We start from the raw sequence: 21,285 nt of genomic DNA, 5'->3' as shown, positions 1-21,285 counted from the left end.
AATATTCAATTAAATACATTTGATGAAAATAATAATTTTAATTTTGATCCTAAAGCACTTCTTCACTGATCAAATTTTGTAAGTGCATTACATGAACAATATCCATGCTAGTTATTATGCTTTATAGAATTTTTATACCCTTATAAATTACACAACATACTTTCTTTAATTTGAATACATTATGATTAGTTAGATAAAAAATTGAATTATTATTTCTTCTTAATCTATGGAAAGTGTTCCCCATACCGAATCATAAGCAACGAATTTCAAAAATTATGTTTACTATACGTCAATATTTCAATAATACAAATATTAATGCTGAAAACTATAACCTACTTATCACTCTCTTCCTAATAACACGTCAGATGATGTAATACGTATAAGAAATTATTAAAATATAATTTAACTTTCTATCTAAGGAATTATTTACATAGAGACATGTATTTTGTTCAGTAAATTTAATAAGTTTTCCTTTTCATTGAAGGAATTCTGCTAATGTGTAGTAAAAATCAGGAATAAGTCAACTCGCAAAATTAATTTGAAATCAATCTGTCTGTTTTTGCGATCAAAAACTTAAATTGGCGCCTAAAGTAAAAGAGTGAAAATTTCTTATGTATATGCAACATATTTTATTTATTTAACTTGTATTGATTTTTACGATTCTCAAAGTGAAAAAAAAAATATTAAATTTGAGCAAAGTTACAGATGTATCTATTCAAGGAAACTGAAATTTAGCAATAAACAACATTATACTCGCAGCTACAGCACTTGCATAAACTTTTCCAATTATATTTTCTACTCTATTTTCTAGCGAAGCTGCACTTGTCAGAGAAGATCTACAAACAAACATATAACAAATATTATTCGTTTTCTAAGAAGTAATTTCGTTTCTTCTATTCATCTTATAAATACATTTTAACTTATTTTATCTCCTAAAGCCTCCTAAAAAGCAATATTTTAATTCTAATTGTGAACATGAAATAAGTACTCGCAAGAAAATTGGACTTACTTACGAGTATGCGTTTATTGTATTGGTACGCAAACTTTTTCTGGTAGCTATTCTTTTAATTTTTAAGAAAAACAATCAGTGTCATAATATTTTTTGAAATTGCTAAAATTTAATGAATTATGAAATGAATATAATAAATGAAAAGGAAATTAATATTAATATTATAACATGTTTACTTTTGTTCTTGAATATTTCCTATGGCTTTGCCGTCAGATATTTTCTGCCATATATATGTATGAAACGTTCCGGCATCCCATGGGATATTTTGTTTCGTTTTTTTCTAATTAAAAATATGCTATCATCATGTAGGAAGCTAAACAACCAAGTTCAAAATATTCCAATAATAATATTTTATCACGGAAAAATAAGTAAACACTTGTTTATAATGCATTTCCTCATTTTTTTCGAATTCGCCTCACTGCGCTGTGCAGATTGCCTATCTTTGTCGAAAAGCAATCAATCGACAAAGGTCTGCAATTCTGCAATCGGAGTGATTTTTTCCATGCATCTTTCAGAATTTCTTAGACATTCGTGGTTTGTTCATCCATTACTGATATTGATGTCACCTGACCTCTCATCATTCTGAATATTCTAGAAGTTCTTTATAAGTCAGTGGATGCCTTTAAACAGTAGTCATTTTCCATCCATTGATGATATAGACTTCCATTGACTTAATCCATTGAATTAACTTCTAATCACCCACAATATTTTACTGTTCTTTAGGAACAGGCAATACTTCATATAACAATGCTGATATTTATGGTCAATTACTCTCGCATCATTTTAGATATCTTTTTTTCTACTGGACATTGAATTGGACAATGCTAGTTTGTAATCCATTGTTAATACCGATGAAAACCTGGTTTCTCATCATTCCAAATTTTCTAGCTACTTTTTTTTAAGCCGGCGATGTCTTAGATGTCCAAGCATTATTGATACCGGTAGCTACCTAACTTACTATCACCCTCAACATTCTAGCGGTCCTTTATGAACCAGCAATGTCAGTTGTAAAATCTGCTTCAACTTTTTCTTCCATAAAACGTTCTTAGTTATTGGAAAAGTATCTGCAATCCTTTTTGACAACACACAAAATTAAACAGTCATGCGCTGTTTGTATACACAAATATACTAGGCCAGCTTGTATATTTGAATTGTAAAAGCACACTGAAGCAATTAGAGGCTTCAAATTGCATGCATGCATTGTAAATCGTAGATATTTTAATATCAAATTCTTTTTTTTGCATTATCAAATAAGTCGATGCTAATGATTCATTTGAATGTTTACTACTATAGGACATTACTGGAGAGGTTCGATAATGATGACGGACCATTTTTGTATTTTAAAGATTTTATTGTTTCTCCGCTTTCGGGAGTTGGATTGAGCCTAGCCTTTCGGCGTTGCTGCTACGTCGATGATGTTACAAAGACTGATGGTTTTTTACATATACCGCTAGAGGGCGTTACAAGTGAGAGGCGGGGCAACATGCTTACGTAACAATTACTTCCGAGTTTCTAAAGCGTAGGTAACTCCTTCATGATCAATTTATGATGAACGTGATCGAAAGTATAGAAATTTAAAGTGGTTATATTTTGCAGAAAATATCTGAAAAAGTAAATTGGTGAAATTAATATTTAAAATTATTTGAAAATATGTTCGGAGTGAGATGGGAATAGAACGTTTTCACAATTTTTGAATTCCGAAAGATAAAGAGTAACAAATTCTTATTCAGCTAGAAATTTTATAGCATTCATTTAGATAGATTACTATAATGGTTATAAATCACTGCTACAAATTCTATAGAATTGGAAAGGAAAACTTTAAATCTTGGTCTCTTGCTAAGCTTTGCAATATTTCACCCTTTCGTAACATACGCTAAATTATAGGCACCAGAAAATGGATATTATTTAACTTTTAAGTTAACTTAGAACATAACTTATGCTGTACTACTAAGCAACTGAACTTCGATTTCCCTCATGGCAATAAATGATTAGATCAAGTGAGTTGATGATGTTACTAGATAAATACAAGAATAGGTTATAAGTGCTTTAAGGACCACAAATATATTTCGAAAAATACATTTCGAACAATTGAAAAAATTTTCTGTTTCTTTAAAATGTGTGTAATAAAGAGATCTATCTAGAACCAAATCTAAAATTTAGTTTTCATTTATTGCCTTTATGTACAAAAAATATAATACATCATTTTTGTTAAAAACTTGACTCCCCATAGGAAAAGTCTACAGGTTGTTGGATATTTTCTTAAAACATTCGTTTTTAAAGTAATTTTTGGAAACAGAAATCAATGTTGTTAAAGTGATAGCTTACTACAACATTGGGGTAGTTTTTAGAAAATTCTAGAACTCTGAAATAACAAAACCTTTTTTTTTTAACATCAATTTCACGCTCTGTATCACTGGATTCCATCAAAAATGTTTGGTTTTACTTGACAGAAAAATTAGACTTATGACCCAGACATCCTGAAACCTGGTTTTTACTTTCTTTTACTTACTTCCTGATTTCTAAAAGAAGAAATTTTTTTTTTTGTTTTCTGAGTATAAAAGTGACTGTAAATATATATGAATAATGATTTCATCCTGTATCTAAAACCATAATACGAATGTTTTTTTTTTATTATTCTATTTTCTGAGATTCTCAAAAACATCAGTACCATTGTTGCCAGTATCATCACTAAAGAATTATTAGCTGCAATTTATTATGTTCAAGAGATTTTTTCCCTTAAAAAAAAGGTTATTGGTTTGTGACAAAGAAAATCTTTGTTGATGACATAAGACTAAAAGTATACCAAAAAGAAATTCTTTTTAAATGCTCCTTTTAATAAATAAGTCTTTGAAATCGAATCATTTTCAATGACGTAATCAAATGCAGATGGTTTAGAAAAGATGGAAAAAGTGTTTGCAAAGTAATTTAATACCAGCTAATCAAAGGAAACTTTTCTAGCGTGAAAAGAGGTTTTATAGCGAAATGATACAAAAAAAAGCGTTAAATAAAAGTTAATTAGGTAGCATTAAGAAGATGATCTTTTGTCACCAGAAAAGCCAATGAAAAAAACTTTTTTAGAATGTTTTAATAAAAAAGAATACTAAATCCAATTAAAATATAAAAAGAATGTAATCTGAAATAATAGTCGTCAGAACAAAATAAGGAATTAAAAAAAAATTTTTTTTTCAACCGTGATATTAAGGTTTGCTGTCAAAGCATGAATGAGAAAGGTTTCACAAAGAATGCAAAATATTGATTTACATTAAAAAATTATTTAATCAATTGTAAGACTCTTTTTAAACATTGACAAGAAAAGAGGATATTAGGAAATTCATCTCGAATTATACAATAGAAGAAGTGCAGATGTATGTTCAACACAATAGATTTAATTATTGAAATTCGTTAGAAAATTCAAAGCTCTTCTAACAAAGCTCTTCAACCTCGAATGGGACGCATATATGCATAAAAATAAACATTACATTTCAATTTGGAAGAATATATTTTTTAACTACCACACACACACACACACACACACAAAACCCAGTAAGACAGTTATTTAAATAATTTTTGAAGTGGTAATAACACTTGATGATCTTTATCTTCAAAGTGCATAAATGAATAAATGAATATTACTAATAAGAAATAAAATTAAACGAATAAACAGATTTACTTTACTAAAATTTTATGTCATTCATTCAATATTAATTTCATTTTCATTTTTTCGACTATTCAAATTTTGCAATTAATCTAAAAATTTTCTTTTAATATCGATTTGTTTTTAAAGATTTATAGTAATTCTTTAAATTGCAATTTACTAAAATTATCCGCTCCTTGCTTGGTTCTTTATGACAATAAGACAAGTAAATTTACACAAATTAGAAAACTCTCCTTTTATTCAGGATATATATAAATTTTCCATGCATTCTTAGGGGCAAATGTCTCTAAGGATATATTCAAATTAATTTAAAGAGAATATATAAGTAAAAATAAAAATAAAAATTCTATACATTTTTTTTATAATTGAATTAATTTTTTTTTTTTTGCATCAAAGTTCAATCCGCTGTAAATATTTCATCCTCCTTTAATTTTTTTTCCCTGCCATAATTTTTTAAAGGAAATATGAAAATTGATGCTTCTCAAAATCTCTGTTTTTGCCTTTTTCTCGTATTTTCTATTTCTCAATTTATTACGTAGATTCCTATATGAATACATATTGCAATGGTTCTCGTGACACAACTCCGGAAAAATTTCTACAGCTTTTAAATTTTTATGATCCCTAGATCCTCAAATCACCATTTGTACGAAAGTACATATGTATATATTTCGTTTCCTATGTTACCATGTGAAGAAGATAATTAGAGTAATTTTATTTGGTTTAGTTTACATATATTAACGTCTCGTTTTTAAATGCAGCACTAGAACTATTTTGGGACGGACTTCGTAATTGTGAATCGCGGTCAGATGACGAGGACGACACTTGAGCTGACACCTCCTCTCCGAACTTTCACACCACACCAGCGGGAGGACGTTTGGCTCCGGCAGATTTAACGTGCACTGAACCCACTTACACGACGATTCTTCGATTGAATCGGGTTCTCGAACCTGAAATCCTTCGGTTCTGTAAAAGAGACTTTACCACCAGGTCACCTAGTCATTTTATTTAGATTTTAACCAATTAATTGTTGCAAGAAATTTAAAAACTTCGAATGAGTTCGTAGATAGGCCATATAGCTGAAAGAGGGTGGGAATGTTAGGGAGTTGAAATTTTTATTTCGCTCCCTATATATAATTTTCGCTCCCTATATATAATATTTTATAATTTTCCTAATATTAAAGATAGAAAAATAAATCAAATAAGCCAATTTAGCGCCTCATAAGGATGAACATTTTTTGTAATAAAAGTTTTTCGATAGCTACAATTGCTTCGAAGTTAAGGGCTTAAACCCTAATTTTGACTGTTTCTGATATCAAAAATTTATGTTGCCCTTTTTGAAAAAAAAATGAAATAAAACTTCAACTTTTCTTTTATTTCTATAGTTTGAAATTACTTAAATGCACGTAGAATATATATTAGAAACTTGAATAAAACTAATTAAATAAAAAAAAGGAGGTGAACGATTTAATGATAAAGTTATGTAAAAAAGATCAAATTAAAAATCTCCAGAAGCTGCGTGTTTTTCAGTTTTTTTTTTTTTTTTTCTATTTTTTTAAAAGAACATCATTATTCTGGATTTTCTGCTAATTTGATCATTTTTTGGTTTGATGTCTACCGCATTACTGAGCGTATAGCGTATTAAGAAATATTGTAATAATAAAAGAGAACCATTACGGCTTTAACCCAAACATAGGTATTTTTAATGACTGACTAATAGTGATTTATCAGCAAAAAAAGAATAGTAAATATCATGTTAGTCTATTGACTATTTTTGCTAATGACATGCAATTAAGCATAAAGTTTGCCAATGGCATGTAGTTAATAATAAATACAATATTGTCGAAGAATACATGTTTTAAAAACTAAAAATACTAAATTTCCTTTTACTCCAATTAATAGTTGAAATATTTAAAAGCGTCTAAAATAAAAAGCTCAGTTTCAATATTAATTAGGAAAAGCAGGCAATTTGTTTTCTCCAAAATAAAAGAAAGAATTAAACGATAAATTCGTACTTTCTATCATAAAAAGTTATTTAATTGGAAGAAGAAAATTTGCAAACGACAGTGATTCCTTGAAAATGTTGTAAATGCTAATATAAACTTTCAGTTCTTGTCAACTAATACAAACTTTTGGCATTTTCTAATAACTTCAAAGCATTTCAATAATATAAACTTAGCAACAAGCCTAGATTTGTATATTATTTTTATAATATTTGTAATTTGATATTATTTATTTTGCAATAAATACTGAATTGTTTGATAGCAATATACATATTGCTTATGGTAGCTTCCATACGTAATCTTTTATTTTTACTTTATCGTATACGTATAGAGAAGGTACAGAAATATTCAAAACCTCAAACTCGAAAGTTTGATGAAACGCTTCATTTCGGACGTTTCTGAGTCTCAAAAACATATTTTTGGCATTTTGGCTGTCTATTAGTCTTTCTCTAACAAAGAAAAACTCAAAACCTCTTTGAGGTTGATAAATGAAATTTTATACACATTCGTTTCAACAAATATGTAGATTTCAATCAAAATCAGATTAGAGGAAGTCTGTCTGTCCAGCTGTTTGAGTACAAATGGTTTCAAATAATTACAAAACGCAAAGCGCTATGTAAATATATTTGGTACACAGGTTTAGTATTTCAAATAGAGATTCGTTCCAAATTTTGAACCAAATTTGTGGGTCCTTACTTCCTCATTCATGCAAACGCGAAAATTCATAAACGTAAGGACTTAAAACCACGAAATTCGTTGTGTTATCTTAAGTTACATGAAATGCGTCATGTTACTTTATGTTACAATGAAATACGTTATGTTATCTTAACGTTACAATGAAATACGTTACTTTCATACATAACATGAAATACGTTATGTTATCTTACGTTACAATGAAATACGTTACTTTTATACATAACATGAAATACGTTATGTTATCTTACGTTACAATGAAATACGTTATGTTATCTTACATTACAATGAAATACGTTACTTTCATATATAACATGAAATACGTTATGTTACAATAGTTACAATGCGTAACTATTGTATTGAGTATATTGTATTAATTTGTATTGCGCAACTATCACCGGATCTTTAATTTGTTATTATTTTACATGATGTTGAACAACAAGCAAGATATTTACGGCCTTATCCATATATTTCCCCGCATACAATTTTATACGAGGAGAAGCGAGGGGGGGGGGTATTTGGAAGGTATGCGAAATTGTTTCGGGAAGACAATTCTAATTAGTTTTTGTCTAAGAATTAAAAGGGATTTGAAAATAGCAACTTAGATTAAAAGGAATCTACCTTATCCTTACAGTTTGCCGAGAGTATTTTTTAACGATTTAATTAATTAAAAAAAATCCTTTTATCTACAACTAATATCTATATTGTTTCAAATCGTTCACAGAAAATGCAATCATTTATATTAGAAATCATGTTTAGATCTTGCAGTATATCTAATTGGAACCGGAATGGATTTTAACTAACACTAGGCATTAAAAATTTAATGTTGTTACAAAGTGGAGAAGTTAAGGAGCTAGATTTAGTAAAACATTAATATATTTGAATGCAAGCTTAAAGACACTTTAATAATATATTTTACAGCGCAGCTCGTTTCTCTGTTGATGAGCAGTCATTGCATTAAAAACATCTGCTATGCTCCAACCTACAATTCAAAGTATGCAGTTATCGATATTCGTTCTACTATATGATAATGAACAGCGCTTAGATGTTCAGTGGTCCAATAAATCGTCGAGATTGGAGTACCTCCTCAATTTGATATCTACCTTTTGAATCCACCTATCACGAAGGCGTACCTATTTGGCGTAACTTCTATTATTTTAATGATATTCATTACATATCGCTGAATAAAAGACTTCAATTTGGCGTAACTTCTATTATCTTAATGATGTTCATCACATATCGCCAAATAAGACTTAATTTAATGTTGTTTTATCAGTAAATGTGACCACATCAGTTTATCCTTTTAATGTAAAGTAGTATTTTCTTTGTCCCCAAAAGTTTGTGCTATACGTATTTTAATTGTTGATCCAGCGTAAATATTTAATCAAATAATGTTTTAAAAAAGAATTTAATACAATTTATAGCATTTTAATATGCATTAAAAGCGAATAGATTTACAACATAAAAATCAGATTTTTAACTATTTTATAAATAATTTAATTTTCTTTAAAATCTTTTTTTTAACGAAACGTTTCAATTAATCTTTTTGTTTTTAAGGTATTCTTATTTAATTCCATATGCTACATGCGTGTAATATATTTTTTGCCCCCTTCGTGATGTGTTAGAATTTTAAAATTTTGAATATATTATCTCTAAGAACATTTTATTTTAATATATTCAAAACTTAATTATCATTTAATTGATCACTTTAAATTCTTTCTGTACAAACACCACAACCTTAAATAAACGTGACAAAGAAACTTATTTGGAAATCCTTAATATTTATTATAATAAATAACAAATTCAAAATTAAATTCATTAAAATATTAAATTTCAAATTTTTTTAAATACTGTTAAACTATGTTTTGGAGGATCCGTTATTATTTTATGGTGAATTATTTTCTTTATTCTTATTGTTTATCTTCCGATTGGCTACAATATTTTATTGATATTACTTGTACCATTTCCAATCAATGACGGAAAGCGTAGTTAAAATTAAATGCATTCCTGAATAAAAAATTATATTTTTTTGCGAAGTTTTCAAAATAAAAACAATTGGAATATTATTTCATAAACATTAAATCATGAAAAATTTTGCCAAATGTAAATTTTTTATTTTAACACCGCTATAAATTTAAAACCTTGAATTTATATATATTTGTTAATTTATTCGATGGATGTACGAGAAAAAGTACGAATAATGATGGATATATAGTAAAAAGAATGGTTTTTGTTTTTATATTATTTAATGTGCCACATTTTGAAGTAAATGTATTTGAATATATTTATATCAAGAGAGAAATATTTGAAATTTATTTGTTTAAGAAGCTGTATACACAAAATAAAACGAATTCTAGAATCTTAATATATGCAGCGAAAGCATTTTTTTTTCTGTAAAAAACCATTCTTGGTTAATTATTGCATATAAATGCAAGCATTTCAGTTTATAACTCATAAATTCAGGCATATATATTAGTTCTATCATATCATATGACGATTACCTCTTGTTTGTTTAAGAGGAGTGTGCCTTTACTTCCTGCAATTTTATTACCATCCATATAACGCGAAAGATCAATCGATTATTTGGCCTAAATCAACAATCCTCTGCCTGCCAGAATATGATCGATGGATCAATACTTGCACAAGCTGCTTTGACGTTCTTCAAATTTTTGATTCGTATGAAACTTTCGTATAAGACAGATATGACTACCTTTTTTTTCATATAAATTTGTATAAAATAAAATCCAAAAATTTTGATAGACGGAAGTTTGAAGGGTAAAAAGCTATTAAGTGAAAATAATATAGATTTTTCAGAATATGAAGAAATGTTGGAATGGGTTTCAAGGAAATGAGTTTAATCGTAATGAGGTTATTCAATGTCCTATATAAACAATTTTTGGTTATCTGTAGGATTCGTTTTCTTTTGGTAATCGATTTATAATATCAGACGCTGGTTTTTTTAATATGGATTGAAGTTTTAGAGTGACTGGAGACTTCCATTTAGAAGAAAATATATTGCGTAATGCATTCCAGATATAAATGAAAAAATACACCTTTATCTCTAAAATTTTAAGTTGATTAACACATAATGGAGCTTAATAATAATTCGATTAATTCTAAATTTAATTTTTCTAGATTAAGTGAAAGTTTATTTGTTTTTCAAAACAAATAACATTTATTCATTTTGTAAATTCTAAAATACGAATTAAAATGACAAAATTTTACAAAATCACTTTTAAGGAATCGTATCGTAAAAACAGAACAACGCAAACATAGAAAATGATTCAATTTACGTCGAAAAGCGGACATTAGAACAGTTACTAAACGATTAAACAGCGGAGGCCAGTTCGATAAGATTTTGTTATAAGTATTGTCGTATGGGAGTATAAATATGTGCAAAATATATGACAAATAAGTAAAATGGGAATGGTTGGAAAGGAAGCATTATTACAATGTTGAAATAAAAGCGTTCCCAAACTGAAATATTTCGAATCCTGGCTATTCAACACTGTGCGATTTTAAGATTGCGGCAGAGCTTTCTGAGTACTGGAGGTGTTACTCGACGCTCAGGGCAAAATCACCATGCTGGTCAAAAACTGATCAAAACTGTTATTTGGAAAAGACTGCATTATATTAGACTGACCATTCTGTCAGGCAACTGAGCACTGCTAAATTTTAATGATATTTTAAAATTTAACTTAAATCTGAATTCATTTCCAAACTTTAATCATAATTTAGCCCATATTAACTTTATCTAAAAAGTTATTACTTTCTTATCCAAATAACATTTTTTGTTTAATTATTTTTAACTCGCGCTCTAGGAAACTGTTGATCTCGGCATTTTCTCACGCTCCGAGTCAAGGGATAAAAACTCCAAACGCTTACAACATTCCTTTAAAGCTACTTAAAATTTTCCTTCCTAAGCCGGCACGTGTCAAGAAATCCCTATCAAAAACTCATAAAATCACTGAAGGGGAAAATGTCGGCCTCTTTTGCTCTTGTGTCGCCTTGTAGACTCCCGCATCTTTTATGATCGTTTCTTGTGCAAATCATGTCTCTCAGGATGAAATAAAGCTAAGTTATCGTAACGGAATTGTTTTACAATGCCATGGGAATTTGAAAACAATTGAGGCACATTATTTCTGTGATAGGGGATAAATGTTTTGTGACCTTTTTACATTAATTGCTCAGAAACATGCACATCATGAGGAGATTTGATCATCAACGGCCAAATGTATAACAGAGTGTATACTGTGATTTATGTATAGTCCATATTTAGCCTTCAAACTGATTCTTGCATGCAACATAAGAATCGGGAACTCAATTTCACATGGAAAACATTAAAAGAAAAAATCAAATTTTTTCTTCTGGGAAAGTTATGATGCAACCGCAAAGATTCCCACAAATTTAAAAAAGGTTTCTACAGCAGTTTAAATAGGCCATGTTTTATAATATTGTCTTATACTTTATATAATCATTTAGTATTCCAAAATAATGATGTATCGAATATTGCAATATGATATTACATTGCAAGAGGCGAATTATTCTAGCATTTCATTCACTTGTTTCTAAGTCCTGGATAATAATACTCTTTGTCAAAATGAAGTTCTTAATAGGTGGGCTATTAAAATGTTAATTTATTCCCAAATTAAAATTTACAATCTTTGAGCAGCCACTACGCTCTCATTCATGCATTAAATCTGTTATGGTTCGAAAACAGATTTAATCTCATGACTCACATTCCGACATTAATCTATGCTCAGAATAAATCTGTTTTGGTGCGGGAACTAAGCACAATGAAAGTGATTAATGGTATTTAATGCTTACTGGATTCAAAATTGACAAATGAGTGCTGAACATTTTAGTAGATACAATGAGCTTGTTCATAATGAATTTATATGGGAAAAAATCGAGAAAAATAACGTCCGTTAGTTAAAAGCCTATTTGATAACTTGAATCATCATTTAAAATTCTTTAGGGCTATATATGGCAACAATTTATATCCCGCTATTTATTTTGTAATGTACTGTGCAGTTTTATAATGTAAGACAAATATTTTATTAATAACAGCGATATTTAAGGGAGTTAATATTTTTAACGTTATGTATTTTGCAATTAAGAGCATGAGGCAAAATACTTCAAATTTATAAATTCAATTACTAATAGCGCAAAATAAAAAATTATCGAAAAGATTTTACGGTCGTAATAGAATGAGCCAAAAAATATTAACATGACTGAAAGTTGTAGAAAATTGGGAATCATCAGAATCTATCAAAATGCTTACATTTGGATAGCATAAAAAATCTGTATATTATATTTTGAGATCAATCTATCTAATCTGAAAGATTTAATGCAAACAACAACTTACAATTAAAAAAAATCTTCCGATGGATAATTATTATTTTTAATCATTACTAGAAAATAAATGTCTTTTGGATCTCATTTTGATTTCATAATAATTAAATTTCTTACATTTTTTTTTAATTTATGTATGTAGACACATTTCCGTAATTCGAATCTACATTGGCAAAATTTAAATTTAAAAAAAATTAAAAATTAAGAAAAAAAGTTGTAAAAGAAATAACATTTCAAAGAATTTTCAAAATGAATGAAGAAAAGAAGTTTCTACAATACAATTTTTAAAAAATCATACCTGGCGACTATTTTCCTATTTTTTAAATTTTGTAATGCCAAATTTATTTGATATTTAATTGTTTAGTTTAACATTCCATAAATACTGCAATACCTAAACTCCATACCTTATTCTTTTTTAAAATCTTCTCTTTTTAAAACTCAAAATATTTTGATTTAGTGCCTTTATCGAATAGTAAAGTGTACTCTACAATCCGAATAATGATAAGATAAGGAAGGACAGATAAATGAAGGTGAAAATGTTGAATTCAAGGTGTTTCATTTACAGTATCTTTTTATAAAAATGAAGTTCCTAAAAAAATTGATAACCTTCAAAGATATCACTTGAAGCAGAAAGAGGGCATTGTTGAAGGAATAAACATATGAATAAAATCGTCGAATCATAACTAAACGTTGAAATATTATATATTTGTATGATCTTTAACAGAAAATAATTTTGTTTTTGGTTCGGACAATTAAAAATACGTTACCTAGTTTGATGGGTGTCCGGAGAATTCACAGCTCTCAGTTTAGTGACCAAAACTCGAACAATATTCACTAAGAATACGAAGTTCAACTGAAAAAAAAAATCATTTTTTATAATTATTATCCCTTAACTAATGTATAAATGGCAAAAATACAGAAATTAAAATATCATTATATTCTCAAGAGAAAATGAATTTATGCACTAAGGATGCGTGCTTATTAATTTAATTAAATATGGATGACAACAAAAATTATATATTGTTTAAAAAGATTGAAAATAATATTAAGCTTATACATTATTTCGTATTTTGATATTCTTTGAAAGAAATTTTATTTGAAACAGACCTTAAATGTTTTAAAAACATACATCACTTTTCAAATGGAATTCTGAAACATGTAACAAAAAATAATCAAGTGTCTTAAATCAATTCAAATTTTTATAAAGCAACTTATTCTTTCTTTCTTGTAACTGATTGTCAATAATAAAATTTTTAAAAATGAAAATAGAACATTGAAAATTTTGCCATTATACAGAATTGAATAGAGGAAATAGAATGCGAGTGGATTTATTTATTATACATCCTAAATCTTAACAACGATTTATTATAATAAACAAAGATTTAGGAAATGTCATATAAGCAATTTTTTTATAATTAATTTGAAATATCTAAGTGTAATTATTTTAATGGATATTTTTTAATTTAATAACTAAAAAATGTTGTTCTATGCATTAAAAGGTTTTGCATAATCAAAGAAAATGCAATTGAGTAGTTTGAACATATATGTCCCATTATTTGATTAAATGTCTCGGATTTATAAAAAAAACTTATAGTTAGAATATGAAAAATTGAAAAATAAGAAACGTGGGGCAATAATAAAAAGTATAGATAAATTTTACTAAAAAGGCAATGCCATTTTTATTTTAACAAATTTTAGTTTATTTATTGATTGCATATCTTTATTGATAAACAGTAAGTTCATCCTATCCTTCCTAAAGGACTATCAATTTAAACCTTTTTCGATACTTAAAACTCATGCATGATCTCAGATAATTCTTTCGCAGCCAATATCGTTTACTTCGCCATGTGTATGAATATACAATACATGTAATTATGAATTTTGCATTTCAATTCAGTTTATTTTAAATTTTGTTTGATTTGTTTGATTTTTTTAAAATTTTTACTAAGATCTATAATATTTATGAGAATTCTCTCCAGTTACATATGTGATTTGTTAGTAAATTTATTTGCTCGCTTTCATTCACTTACTTGAGATTTTACAGAAACTGTAAATGCTTAAAAAATGAATACGGGAAATTTCAGCCAGTAAAGAGGGAAAAAAATTTAATTTTAGAATATTGGTATAATGGTTTTCGGTCATTAGAGTAAGAAAAGCAAAGTTCTTAAGAAGATCATTTTCTGAAAACGTTAAATCATCAGTGAACCGATTCTATTAATCGATAATTAATTAAGATCGCGGTTTGTCTTCGAAGGAAAAAGCTGGACAGTCGATTTTTTAAAGCAATTATAAGGCGTAATTATGGCACTACAAAATGATTTTCTGAAATAAGGTTTATACAACGACAAAAATGATTTGAAATAAGGGAATAAAATGCCGACATCTGAGTATAAGTGACATAACGACGATGTATAGATTTCTTAATACGATTAGGGTGTACTAATTTTATCTCAAAAAATAAAAGGATTAATTAATTACTGTGCATTAAAAACTAATAAAATGGATTTATGTGAATTTTTGAATTAAATTCAATACAAAATCTCTTAATTGCCAAAGATTAACAGAGCGTTTTAGCAATTAATATAGGCTACTTAAATACATTAATCGTTACGGAAGAGATGTACAACTTTCCAGGAATTATCAATAGTAGACATATGTACGCTAAAGTGTGAGTTACAAACTATATTTACTTTTAACTGCAGAATATACTTTCATACTTATATTTATTTACTTGTCGAAAAATCGGAAGTCGGGATTGTGATAGGTCTCTTTGCTTTAGATATACCTGAGTCATAAAATTACATATTTTTTAAAAAATGTGTTCGCTTATCTCTAAACACGATAATAATAAAAAAAAGATAAAAGTATGAAATGTTGTATGTTGTCTATGCTCTACATTTATATATTTATTTCAAGTTTTAAGTAAAATCCAATCGGAAGTCTGTCTGGCTGTGCAAAAACAAATGAACAAGATAACTACAAAACATAATAAAGATCAAGATGGATAAAATTTGGTTAGAATTTTTAGAAGATTGACTTCTATCAAATTTTTAATTTAAATTGAACTGTCTATCAGTTTATACTTTCGCTTGCATGTAATGCGATAACTCGCAAACTCAACAATTTGGATTAATGAAATATGGTTCATAGTTTTAGGTACATCCTTAATAAATTTGAAGCCTAACAAACAAATGGTTGACTGTCTGCCAATCTGTACATTCCCAGGCATATAAACGCTATAACTAAACTTAATAAAGTTAATTTAATTATGTGATCTTGTTGTTAAAATTATAGTAAAAATTAAAATTATCGTATGTGAAATTTGATTGTATTAAGAATAAAAAAGAGGCCCCAAAGGCATATTATGTTTATTTCACTGCAATACAAAGTGCAGAATGCTTGTAGTACTCTGAAAATAAAAATATTAGTACTTGTGGCGTTCATCATTTTGCCTCGCGCCGAAAATTTTATACGGAAGGGGGGTGGATGAATGGGCATTATACCTTCATTAGGAAATATTTGTGAAAGATTCGAACAAATAACTTCTGTTGGTTTAGTCTAAATTGTTCATTTGGTCTATATATTGAATATTAGTCTTTTTTGAAGCTACCATTTAATTTGAGGATAGCGATACATTTGACAATAAACGCCAAATGAAGATATTTTTTTTACAGATATTTAGTGGAATCTCTTAAATCCAGCCCTCCTATACAATACAATAAATAAAGATCCGGTTTAATAATCTTTGTATTAAAAATGGTCCAGCAACTATTCATATAAATTTATCTGAAACTAAATAGAAAAAAAGTTTTATGGTCCATGAAAAAAAGCTTATACTACAGCTCCAGTTTCTCCTTTAATAAGTAAATACAGATATAAAGAGTTTATGCCTCTACTCGATTTCCGAACCCAAAAAGAGAATATAATTTTACAACTTTCTGAAGCAAGCAAAAGCATTTTAGAATAAATGGTGGTTATATGTAAGCTTTAGAAAATCATAAAACGCTTGATCAACAATAAAGAAGCGGAAACTTTTGGGAGCTTAAAATACGGTTTATTCTTAACGTAAATATAAATATGAAAATGAATTAAGTTTGACTCACAAAACTCTAATGAATTTATTTAATTTACGATTATATCTTAAGTTTGCACGACATAAATTATATAACCTTGGTTATTTTTGTGTAAAAGAAAAATTTTAAATTTAATGCAGACTGGAATAGTTCGAAACTGATAACTGTATTTTATCGGTTTAGGACAACAAATAAAAAAAATCATTTTTTTTTTCTCTAGATGGGGTATAAGTGATTATTGCATTTTTGAAAAACTCTCGTGCTTTGACCAGATTATAGACATATTCACTTGAATATATAATTTTATAAACTAGAATAAAACTAACGAAACTTTTTTAATGTAGCTACTATATAATAAAGAGGAGCATATAAAAATAATTCTTTGTAATGATGTTGTGAACGAAGGCGAAACTTCTATTACACGGCTAGATGAATGTAGACGATAAGCAGGTTGATTGAAAAAATTTGATAATGTATTTGGTAGATAAATAAAACTTATAAATAAATTTAATTTTCTACTTTCTTGAATATGAATCGTTACTCGAATATATTGTAATCGTTAAAAGAAAATCGCCAAAAAAACTAGCCAAGGGTTGACACATTGGTTCGGTAAAGATACGAAAATCACGCTACTGGTTAATGCTTCGTAACTATTTCTATTCAAAATACACTGTTACGGATTCTTCACTTCAATACCTATTATTAAGTCCGTAAATTCCCCGGGTTCGATTGTAGTGGTTGTATGGTGTGAAAATAATCCACATGTCTCAATAACAAATGACGACGACTTTTATTAAACACGAAGACACAAACGACGAATATAAGTACAATAAATATACATAGCCGAGACGAACATAAGCAAACACAAAGCAGCACACTATAGGAAACAATTGCCCACAGCACACAAAGCGGCCAGACAGAATTCAGCAGGAGTAGGGATCTTCGCTCTATGATCACTCCAGACGGCTGAAATTCCCCAATGTCCCCTCGCTTTAGCTGCATCCAATTGCCGACACACTACTACGACTGGCTACTCCTTATATCACTCGATGCTGCTTCTACTATAAACGCCATCACTCGGCACACAGCCCAGTTCAGCAATCGCTTGAGTTCCACTCAACGCTGGACTATTCAGCCGTTACTTCGTTATCCTCTCGACGACTCGTTACTTGTCTTCGACTCCAACTCCGATTCATTGCAGCTTGAGATAGTTCCCGGAAGGTAGGCCGAGAAGGTTCGCGATCAATCAGGCGTAACTTGTTTCCTATTGGATGGGTCACTAAAATTCTCGAAGTTTCCAGTAATATCTATTTTGTCACCAAGTTTTTCGCAAAGCTCTGAGATTACTGACGCGACAGCCGATCAGCATTCACAGGGCTGATCGCAAAATGTTCTTTTCAGTGATTCAACTAACTATACTAGGAAGCATCTTTACAGGTTTGCAACAATACTATGCCTTGCATAAAATGTAAATAGAATCTTTTCAGACTAAACCCATAATTTTCTGAGGGGAATAGGGAATAACACGATTAGTACGTTAGTAGAGATTATACGGGAAAGTTTTGTTGAGACCATTCCCACTGATTTAATTATAAAACACAGTATTTGCAATGTGTGTACATATTGAACTACTAAAATCATTAAGGATAAGTAATTACATTTTTTATAATATGTTACGATATTTATTATTCAATAACTAATTACGTTGTATTCCAATTGACAGGTCTTATAAAATAATAATTTTTAATGCTCTATTTGTTTAAAATATTATTTCCATATATTATACCATAATAATTAAATGCTCTTATTTGCAAGTAAAGAAATCATTAACTAATCATTATGGTACATTTTCTAAGAATTTTATCGCTTATTTTATCCATGATGCGCATATTGAAAAAACTCATACAATTTCACAATGTAATTAAAAAATAACTGAAATAAATTATTGAAAATTTGATTAAGTTTAAAGCGTGTTGAAATGGGAAATAAATAGATTAACAATTAAAGAAGTCAGGGGGGGATTCAAAATGAATAAAATGTCTGTTATTGGATCTGAAACATATGGAATAAAAAAATGAATAAAATCCATTCTAATTATCATAAAACAGACACGCAACCGAAGATTATCTCTTTCGATTTCTAAGTACGCCATTGCTTGTGCATTGCTGCGTTGCCTTAATTTCATAAAGATTCTGATAAATTTGTTATCAGATAAGATAATGAGCAAATAAATTAACACCATTATTCCTCATAGGTAATTAATTGCATATCTTAACTTTAGCGACATTCATCTAACCTTCCATGCATTCGTTCGGGAAAAGATAACTGCAAATTCTGTCAATAAATCAAATCTTTTATTAGATAGCGATATATTTTAAAATCGACTAAGGATTTTGTTATTGATCTTTGTATGCTACATTTAGCATATTTTATATAATAATACAATCGCACTTAAAAAAAATGCTGAAATATTTGACTAAAACGCAGCAATATTGTACAAAATACATAACAATAGCAATGTTGTACAATGCTTTTATAAAATTTAATAACCGTAAGCAATACTTTATATAGACCAAATTTTTCAAAATAGTAATTGACTGTGCATTTCCGTCAATATATTTAATTTAGCAAAACGGATTTTTTTTATTAAATACTAGCTTCTTTGGCGATTAGCTGGCTTGTCAGAAATATTAAATGTGTCCAGTTGAAATAAAATCTCTTATACATAATTTAATGTTAAGGAATGTCTCGGTAAATGTGGAATTTATTTAAAGAAATCGAAATCCATAACACAATAGTGTTATTAAAGTATAAGTGTCTGGACAATTTATTTCAAATTGCACGTAGTCATTTGCAGAAATGTAATTTCTCTTTCCGATTCTTCATATAAACTTCTCGGATAATTTAAAGAATCTTTTTTTCCTTAGCTTTCATGTGTACCAATTTGTGTATCAATGGATGAATATCACACGATTCGTAGAAACTCGATTTAAATTTGACGAAGCAATGAAAACAGTTTAAATTTCATTGAAACAATACAATCTATTGATAAAAATAATTCAAAAATATTTTTAATAAATTTTCAAATTTTACTCACACAATTTATGGCACTTAATCATAAAAAAATATCTTTATATATTCTAAAATGGCATAAAAATCAGATTTGCGCAGTAATATTTTCGGAATTAATGGCATAAAACGTCAAACATTCTATTTATATTTAATTTATTTAATTCATTAACTTTTTTTAAATGTTCCGAGGTGTACATTTTTACCATCTAAAGTATATCTGTACTGAATACTTTAGATATAATGATCTCTCTTAAACAGCACCGAAACATACTAAAACACTTTTTTTTTAAAAATGTAGATTTTGAATTTTAAATAATTGTATTTCTTGGAATTTTTTAAAATATTTTTTGAGGATTCGTTGACATATACAAACAAATATTTTAATAATTATTCAAAGAGATAAAAGACAAATTCATAAATATATACAATTGTATTCATAAATATATACGATTGTATTCATATACAATTTCCTACTGTATCCATACATACAATAGAAGATAGTGATAAACACTAAGAACGTTTTACAGATATGGGTGGTATGCATTATCTTGGTGGAGAATCCTAAGGGCGATATTGATCGAATGTGTACTCAGTGTCTGGAAAGAGTGGCGTTCGGACCTCGCCTTCCTGACATAACTTGCCGTTAATGGTCCATGAAGGATGGATCCAGTACGTGCAACAAAGGAAGTCTTTTATCGGCTGTAAAAAGAACTCGGGAGAGACCTAGCTGCATATGATACGAGGCTTTCTCATACAGTGTTTAATATCTCCCAACTGTATTTCAGATAGTAGTAGAATCATTTAGGGACTAAATAATGAACGACAGGAGATATGAAAATGCCATGAATGCAGTGGGAGAGACTTTACTGTGTGTTATAAATGAGATATATTCAATCTTAATAGCACTCAGCTCTGGGTTAAATGAATTGTATTATGTTCATTTTTTTATAGTTGGAGAAAAAAAATATTTCTCAAATATCTGAAATCAGGAACTAGTGCAGAAAAGAAATCATAAATCGTGTTTAATCTGAACTAATAATGAAAGAGATTTTGTGTGCGTGTTTGTGCGTTGCAGCTGTCATCCCAGACCGTTTGACCTAGAGTTTGGCACATATATACTTGAAAGTTGAGAATGTATAATTCGGGTGGACTGTTTTTCAAATTTTAATTAAAAACTAAGCAAAATTTTGATCATTTCCACCGCAATTTTCAGAAATATTATTGCAAAAAATTGATTTCAACATGATTTTAAAAGTTAACAATTTTCTCTTTAATGACACAAATTTTACCATGTAAATTTCTTCTGAATTTCGGCAATTAAATTTTTTTGTTTAATTTTCAACAATATATTACATCAATGCCTTGAAATCCAAACCGTTTTCATTGTTCCTTCAGGTATGATTCATTGTTCCTTCAGGTATTGTATGA

At 28.4% G+C, this 21,285-nt stretch overlaps 1 protein-coding gene across 6 annotated transcripts in view; it reads right to left on the bottom strand.

The window, feature by feature from the left end:
• LOC129966072 (calcitonin gene-related peptide type 1 receptor-like) overlaps positions 1-21,285 on the bottom strand; it is a 461,349-nt gene that overhangs the window by 29,788 nt on the left and 410,276 nt on the right. For all 6 annotated transcript variants that reach the window (XR_008784252.1, XM_056080437.1, XM_056080438.1 and 3 more), the window contains one exon: positions 13,480-13,565. Coding sequence is in view for 5 of the 6 variants with exons in the window: in XM_056080437.1 (XP_055936412.1) it covers positions 13,480-13,565 (86 nt within the window). In the remaining variant the exon portion in view is untranslated. The remainder of the gene's footprint in view (positions 1-13,479; positions 13,566-21,285) is intronic.

This window comes from Argiope bruennichi, chromosome 4 (assembly GCF_947563725.1).
Source record: "Argiope bruennichi chromosome 4, qqArgBrue1.1, whole genome shotgun sequence".
Lineage (NCBI taxonomy): Eukaryota > Metazoa > Arthropoda > Arachnida > Araneae > Araneidae > Argiope > Argiope bruennichi.
This window is presented reverse-complemented; position numbering and strand designations above follow the sequence as displayed.